Below are 8,876 nucleotides of genomic sequence, written 5' to 3'. Positions count from 1 at the left end.
AAGAGTATAAAATATATATTTAAAATTTTTCTGAATATCCCTTGAATGGCTTTGCAAAGAATGTCATATTGGCCAGGAATTGTGATACTAGTGACATACAATAGTGGTAAAACATCTTTTTTAAAAATAAACATTACTTTGCAGTTATCAATGAAGTAAAAAAGCTTATGTAATGCATATTTGTAACCTATGCACTTCACAAGAAGTTTCACTTTTAAAATGGCTTGCAACCACACTTCTTCTTTAAAATAAGTGTTGGAAGAATAGCCAGTAGTAACGTTTGAAAAGCGATAAGAGTGTGTAAATACGCAATCAGTTTTTATTGTATCTTGAATCACAGGCAATACATAATACTACAGCATAATGTAAGACTATAACATTAGCCTTGTTCAAATACATTATGGTTTTTATTTTTAATATATTTCAAAAATTACATACAGTAATAAAGTTAGCTTTTCAAGTGCATTAACAGAGTTGTCTGATTTACTAGGCAAACGAATAGTTATAATAGTAAATTCATTAGATATGTTATATAGTTTTCAGCAGCATATTTTAATAAAACAAAAATAAGTAACCTAGCTTTTATATCACTCAACTTAGTCAGGTTGTGTTTTTACCAAGGGTGTTTATTTTGCTTTATGACTGCTAAAGTAAGCTTATTAATTCTACTAATTTTGTGGTTTACCTTTTCTTTATACATTTTTCTAAAAAAGTATATATTTCTCAACTGTTCCTCCTTGTTATTAACCATATTGCCACACTATCATGGGTCAATAAAATTCAAGGAAATACCACAATTAAAGTAAATTTATGCTTTTTTCTTAATCAGTATTTGTAGGCTATATTCTAGCCAGCCATTATATATTAGAAATTGGTTTTAATGAGGAAATATGCTCAACTGAGTATAAGATATGCATAATAATTAATATTAACTTCCTGTCAGGACAAGCTATCTACTTACATCAAAAATAAAAATCAACGTGGTAATGCGTACAGCTAGTTAAATATACTGTTCTAGTAAAAATTAGAATGTACTGTTTCATAAGTTAGGTATCCTTGCTACTTATGGTATTTTTGGCCATAAGCCCAATAATATCTCGCAAAGTTTGGCCAGCTCAGGAAATTTAGATTAATTATAATCCATATACTAAGCTAACATTATAAAATAATTGAAATAAAAGTATAATAGTACAAATTCTATATAAAGAAACATCAATATGTGTGTGTATCTGTTTCTTATATGTTTCTTGATCAATCAGTACCAAACTTGATCAGGATGACATGGGGGAGGGGTTTGGACACCCCCCCCCTCTAATTTAAGAAAAACTACCAATGTTGTATATCCCTCAGCATTAGAATGAACTATGTAACCACTATTGTTAGAATTCTTGAAGACAGCATGTCTTTCTTTTCAGTATTGGTACCTTTACATATGTTTATTATGTTAAGAAAAAATAGAAGCAAACTTTCCTATCCTTTATTACAAACTAGTTTTTATTTCACCCATCTGACTGATGGGTACTCCAACTAGTTAAAAATAATTAGATATATTAAACATTTTAACCAATAAAATAATGAAAGAAAGAATATAGTATACCTTAAAATGGTAATAAAGTGTTAAAAATAATCTTGTGAAATAAATAAAATTGATGAAAAATTACACTTCAACTTAATTCAGGTTATACCAAACAGTTGTCAAGCAAGTTGCTAATAAAAATAGTGTCTAAACCACTACTATGGCTGTTGTATCTCAGCTGACTTGAGGAGCCCTAAATATTGGTTAAAAGGCTTCATTGGCATTAGATATAGCACATATAGTTGACATGTTACTACACACACTTTAACTGAGAAGTCCTTATTAATAATTACTTACTTACACAAAGTATTTGTGTTACTATCATAAAGTTGGCATGAACTCATTTAGATAATATATACTTAGATCAATATCATATGAAAGCAAATTCAATAGTTTGATTTGTTCTCTATAGATTTAGCAAAAAATACTAAAACTTATTATAGGTAGGAATATATTAAATATCATGACCCACTGAAAAGCAGCCTAGCTCATATTCTGCCACAACCAGATGGTGAAGTCTTGCTTCTAGTTTGACACATCCAAAAGCTTTATGCAAAGATATAGTAATGTTATAGAAGTGGAGACATAAGTCAGCATACTCTTTCAACATTGGAGCTCCAAAACATAAGGGAGGAGGATTGTGGGCTGCAAGCAAAAATATGTTGTGTAGTTACAACACTGCATTCTCTATTATCTCAATCTGACTCTACCAGTGAAACTACACTGCTAAGAATTAGAATATCAGCAGCAAACTGGAATCGATACAGAGTTGACACTGAACTTTTGGTACTCTAACTAGTTTATATTGTAGATTGTTCCTTATCATATATCAGTACCTTAATCTAAAGATTATCATTCATACTAAACTGTAGTAATTTACTCTACATATATTATTAAGTATTAAAGTACCTTCACTGAAGCATACTTATTTTAACCTGCTTTCTTTTAGTTTAAATCAGAAATTCCTTGCATGCTTTTTTGAGAGTTATTTTTATGTGTTACTTCAAACTTCAAATCATTTCATTTAGATGTTTTTACTGGACAATATATACATATAATTATTAAATACTTGTAATAGATATTTAATAATAAAACATACTGGTATGAATACATGTTTAATGTAAAGAGCTGTTCCTGTGGTAAGACTTATGCAATCCAAGTTTTACCTGAGACAGTTGCATTAAACACTGTGTAATTATCAATGGTCACTGTGAAAGAAATTCCATAATCCTTGGGCAGATATGTCAAATTCACACAACCTAATGGTGAATAAAAAAACTAATATGTATATATATATATATATTTAAAAAATTTTAAAGTCAGAATATAACAAAATAAAGAAGCTTAAGAATAAATTTCAGTAGTCAGTAGGAGCAATTGTGAAACATTTAACTTGCTCTTCAGCCAACAATGACCCAGATTTCTAATTCCTGAATTAGCTTTCATTTCAGATGTTGATAAAGTGAGAAGTATAATAGAAAAGAAAGAATGATCCTTTCTATTAATTAGCATGATTCTGGTCATCAGTTTTAATAGTTTTTAAGGTTTCTTAATCTCAAAACCTCAGGCTAAAAGCAACTCACAAAAAACCCTCATCATTTCACTTCAGAAATCCTCTTAATTGAGTTTTGTATTTTGACATGTTTTTATATTAATTTGTTCAGTTACTCTTAATAAGCATAAAATGGATAAGAGCCTGTATCTAAAAGTTATTAAGGAAGATATACTTTTTCTTAAGATACTGACCTGTATCATTCAATCCAACTCTGGGGACCTCAAGATGGGCACAACAACCACAGGAATAATTTCTACACTCACAACCTGAATCAACCCACTTGGTGGTATTGTCATGGAATCCAATGTACCTTTTACTTAAGTGAGTTCTTGCATCTGACAAAAACCACAAATAATTAATTTTTTTCAAAGTAGAAATGGTAAATTTAAACAATACTCTTTAATCTCTTCTGTTTAGAGTGTTATTTTACATAAATGTACAAATGAAAGACTGTACTTTTGTATGCCAAAGGAACTTGAGTTGAACTTTGGTTTTGTAGATATGCTACAAACAAAACAGGATAGATGTTTACTTTACACAAAACACTAGCAGGTTCAGAGACCCAACCAAATTTTACCCTCTAAATTAACTCAACAGTGTATACAGTATTATAACAAAATATATTTGCATATTCAGTCATATACAAAAACGACAGAGGTTTGTGTGTAAATTATTGTAACAGTGAAAATATTCCCTTTATAGTTTCTTCCTTCATATACATGTCTGTTACATGAATCCTGTCTTTTAACCCACTGTTCCAAGTCACACTTCCAAAGCAATTCTTTGTGATCCAATTGTATAAGCTTCCCAATTTCCTCCAATATACACAAAAGATTTTTTGAAACTAATTTCAGAAAACAAACAAAAACAAAAGTACATTTTTGTTTCCATCAGTTAATTTCACATAAAAGTGTTGTAATACTTATTGCACTTTATTATTTTAAAACTGGAATTATGACATTCCTACCTTTTGTTTGAATCTATCTTCATAGCTCTAGTTGTTTGAACCAAGACTCATTTTAAAAAATGCATCATTTTTATTTCCTTCCCAATATCTTTGCTCTTTAATACTCTATTATAATCTACCTAGCTAATTTCTTAGGGCTTTAACTTAATATTCAATTGTATCACTTTTTTGCTGGAGTAATATTACAGATTCAGCATTTCAGACTCCAAGAGATGTCAGAAGGTATATTGTTCAATTATAGTCCATTTGTTGAGAAGTATAAATTACATTTGATTCACAGACCTTGTTGATAAAAGTGATATTACAAGACTTCTCAAACAATGTTCAGTTGGACTAAAATCTATTGATTGTGCTATTCAAAGAAGAAGACTAAAGTCATTTTCATTCTTTTTCAACCAATTTTGATCAATATGAGCACAGTGAATTATTGCATTATCATTTTTGAAGAACCCTTGTTCATCAGGATGGAAATGCAGCAGTGTGGTTGGATGAGACTAGTAGCAATATTTAGGTACATGTTATACACTATTCTACCAAAAGTCATGGGACAAACCTCTGATTGCAGGAAAATTGGGGGCAAGATGAAATATGCAAATAGTTTGGCCTATAAAGGTGATCAGTGATTCACTCGGAAGTCATTTCGAACTTACACACAAAATGACGAGTACATGGAAAGAGCTAACAGAATGTCAGAGGAGAAAGATGGTTGGATCATTTGGGGAAAATGTCTGTACATACTATTGTGCAGCAATTAAACACTCCCAAGTTGACAATTGGCAACATGCTGAAGAAATGGAAGTACACAAGTGACAATGAGCCCAAGAAACAACCAGGTAGGTGTAAAATACTGACTGACAGGAGCCAATGTGCCTTGAGAAGGCTAGTTACCTCATTTTGCCATCACACCCTAGAGAATTTGTGTTTGGAGATATGAGCAGCCACAGGCAATCATACAAGTCTTCCCACAACACGTTCAGAGCTGCATGCCATGAATTTTCACAGAAGAGCTGCAGCCCACAAGCTGCTGATGACAAAAACAAATGTACACTGTCGATTGGCATAAGGCAAGGCCCACCGAACCTGGACCATGGATCAATGGAAGTCAGTCCTGTGGAGGGACGAGTCATACTACATGCTCTTCTAGTCTGATGGACATGTTTGGGTATGGCGGATGCCTGGAGAACTCTTATTACCCGAGTGTGTTGTCCCAACAGTGAAGTTTGGAGGTAGTGGTGTCATGGTCTGGGGGTGTTTCTTATGGTATGGATTAGGTCCACTGGTCGCAGTGCATGGATCCATGAATGCTGATTCCTACATTGATGTTCTGAACAACTTTGTGTGTTCAACATTGTGGTAATTTTATGGTACCATCCCTCACATCTTCCAACACGATAACACTTCATGTTACAAAGCAAGGATTGTGAACATGTGGTTTGAAAAGAATAACATTGGAACATTGCAGTGGCCAGCAGAGAGCCCTGACCTCAACCCAACAGAACATCTTTGGGATGAACTGGAATACAGAATTAGGGCAAGGCCAAGATGGTCCTCTTCAGTAGTAGAGTTTACTAATGCTTTAAAGGAGGAGTGGAGCACAATATGACCAGCTTTCTACCAGAAATTAATAGACAGTCTTCCACGATGTATTTAAGCAGTCATTACGGCCAAAGGCAGGCCAACACATAATTAATTTCTTGGTATAAAGACATGTTTTATTCATAACTACCCATGTCCCATGACTTTTAGTAGGATAGTGTATGTTATTTACCTTTCTAAAGAAACCAATTCTTGCTGTGAGAATGTTCCTTATACCACTGTACCAGCAGGTTCACTGTTAGAGCAACACATGTAGGACTAGTTCCTTGTGATTTTCAGTATGGAGAAGAGGGTTACATGCGACTCACCAAACCACATCACATGCTTCCCGTCACTTGCAGTCCAATTATGTGCTCTAAGCACTACCAAAGTTGTGCTTTCTCATTTACATCTGAGATGAGCAGCTTTTGGAGTGGTTGTTTATTGCTGTATAAAAGTTCTTTTAATTAATATTCTTTTCAATATATGGTTGAAAATGGTCAAATCTAGATTACTGTTGAAGAAACTAATCAAGTGGAACAGTGTATTCAATTATATTTTCTCTCAGTCAGTCCTCAAAAATTGGCAGCTACCATTTTTTCCTTAATGTTTACTACTTTTGATAGACTCTGATGACAGATGTTTTTCAACAGCTGGTCAAAGAAATGGTCTTTGTAAATGATACTTTTGCAAGATAAGTACCTATCATCACACCTCTTTGCAAGTTAAAGAAATATTTGTTCCTATCCATTGTCTTACAGACATTCATGATATGACTGATCATTTCTAGAAACACATGACACTTCAAAAGATCCATCTACTTTGTGTATGTGAACAAGTGAAATTTTATACTACAGATATATGTCTGTGTTTTTCTTTGTAGGTCCTAATAAAGTAGCCATTCAATATATTTTGATTCTGACTACAGCCTTAACAATATTCTAATACATTTTTTTAACTTTAAAAACACCAGAACCAAACACCATACTATTAGTATATCTTATAGAGTACTGGAAATAATTATGGAAATACTGAATAAAATGCAAATATTATAGGATTGTTCCCCCATTATTTATGAAAATGAAGTACATCAAAGTTCATAGTTTTCACTGTGACTGGCTGTCATCCAACCAATAAGATAATGTCTCACCAGCATAAGGCCTATAAAAGTACAGGTATTCATTCTATTCCTAGTAGTAATGTGGTTAAATGCACTCATTGCTCCCAAGAAAGAAATGCCATATATCAAACATGCAGATATCAAATTTTTGTTTGGTAAAGGTTATCCCTTGGGGCAGATTGAGGCAAAACTTCATGTTTTAGTAGGAGCTGTATGATAACCTGGAAAAAGTATGTGGAACTTATACTGTTGATAATAAGGAGTCATCACGGTAGAAAATCCAAAACTCTTCAAAAATTATTTTAAGTAACTTAGGGCCTGCTTTTTAGCTGATACATGAAAATCCATTGATGATTTTGCTGATGACCTAGCTGTATGTACAGGTAAGATTGTTACTTTCAGACTAGCACAAAATGACCTCAATAGATGTGTTGCTGTTCAAAAAGACCACTGTTTATCAGAGATAACCAAACCAAAAAGCTGAAATGGACATCAGATCAAAGAATGGAGAAGAATGCTATCATGACCAACTTAAAACATCTACAAGGAAGGAAGCTGGAGGACCAGTACAAGTGTGGGCTGTATCTCAGCCAATGGTGTTAGAGAACTATGCAAGGTTGATAGTACCCTAACTGTTTACAGATACAAACAAATTCTTATCATTGGTATAGGTCATTCCCTCAAGAACAAGACCTGTTGGGCAGTGATTAATTTACCAGCAAGACAGTGATCACACACATGCAGCAAATATGGTGAAGTTATACTTGGTATCATGGTTTCAATTGCATAAAGACCCAGTATGAATATTATTAAAGCATATAGGTTTATATAGAAATTTACAACTTGGCCATATTACGGGTAATAATAAAGGACATTTGAAACAATATTCCACAACCACACACACCACTAAACACATAGTACAACATGAAAACAACAACATGGCCATATTACAGGTAATAATAAAGGACATTTGAAACAATATTCCACAACCACACACACCACTAAACACATAGTACAACATGAAAACAACAACATGGCCGTATTACAGGTAATAATAAAGGACATTTGAAACAATATTTCACAACCAAACACCACTAAACACATAGTACAACATGAAAACAACAACTTGGCCATATTACGGGTAATAATAAAGGACATTTGAAACAATATTTCACAACCACACACCACTAAACACATAGTACAACATGAAAACAAGGTGTACTACTTTGTTTAAAACAAATACAATTACATTGTACAACTTATTTGCTTTTTCTTTTGTATTTTCTGTAACAAAGTGTATTGTATTGATGACAAATTGATTATTTAGTTGCAAATACCCATTGTATGTGTATCACCTGTGTGTTTCCATAATTATTTCCAATATTGTGAATCCTGGGATTGCAAGGATTATCTTTTCTCATGAATATCACTTGTTATCTATTACAAAGACAATTTCCATCAAAGTTTGAATTTTACTACACGTTCTTATAAAATTCTACATTCTTTCATGCTAGATCTTCATTAACAAACCTCTACATATAAATGACATTCAGAAAAATAGATAGTTAACCATATCAAGTTTTATAAAAAGAAAAATACACATATTTTTTAGGTATATATTATACACAAAATTAGGTATAATTACAATTAACTTATTTTAAAATCAGTATGTTTTTCTATACACTTGTAAATTGGAAGAATTAAAAATTAAAATTACAACACTTAGTATAAATTACCTATAGGTCAGTAACTATTACGTGCTAGCTTTCTAGCTTATCGCCAAAGCTTAGTAATAGTAATACCAATGATACTGGAAACTATTTTAACTTTTTATTGAAATATTTGGAAATATTACCTGTATTTGAGATATAACATATCACGAGTAAACTCAAGCACAAAAAAAGTAATTTCATTCTTTGATTTTGTGTGATTTAGAAATATTTTCGTTTATTTGTTTAAACTCTTGGCAGGTTATTCATCTTAGTTTCTCAGTGTAACAGAACTCTATATCAGTACACAAACAACTCTATCGATCAGCTAATCATTTATTACAACAATTTTTGCGTTCTCTGTATCAATCAAT

The 8,876-nt window shown here is 32.3% G+C and overlaps 1 protein-coding gene across 1 annotated transcript; it reads right to left on the bottom strand.

Moving 5' to 3' along the window:
- Positions 1-299: 299 nt before the first annotated feature.
- LOC106465999 lies at positions 300-8,876 on the bottom strand. Its single transcript, XM_013926248.2, has 4 exons — positions 8,649-8,876; positions 3,323-3,466; positions 2,743-2,835; positions 300-2,221 (listed from the first exon to the last, which is right to left on the bottom strand). Exons 1-4 carry the CDS (start codon positions 8,704-8,706, stop codon positions 2,031-2,033), a joined length of 486 nt encoding a protein of 161 aa, XP_013781702.1. The 5' UTR covers positions 8,707-8,876; the 3' UTR covers positions 300-2,030.

The sequence above is a fragment of the Limulus polyphemus genome, unplaced genomic scaffold (genome assembly GCF_000517525.1).
Source record: "Limulus polyphemus unplaced genomic scaffold, Limulus_polyphemus-2.1.2 Scaffold2117, whole genome shotgun sequence".
In the NCBI taxonomy this organism is placed as follows: domain Eukaryota; kingdom Metazoa; phylum Arthropoda; class Merostomata; order Xiphosura; family Limulidae; genus Limulus; species Limulus polyphemus.
This window is presented reverse-complemented; position numbering and strand designations above follow the sequence as displayed.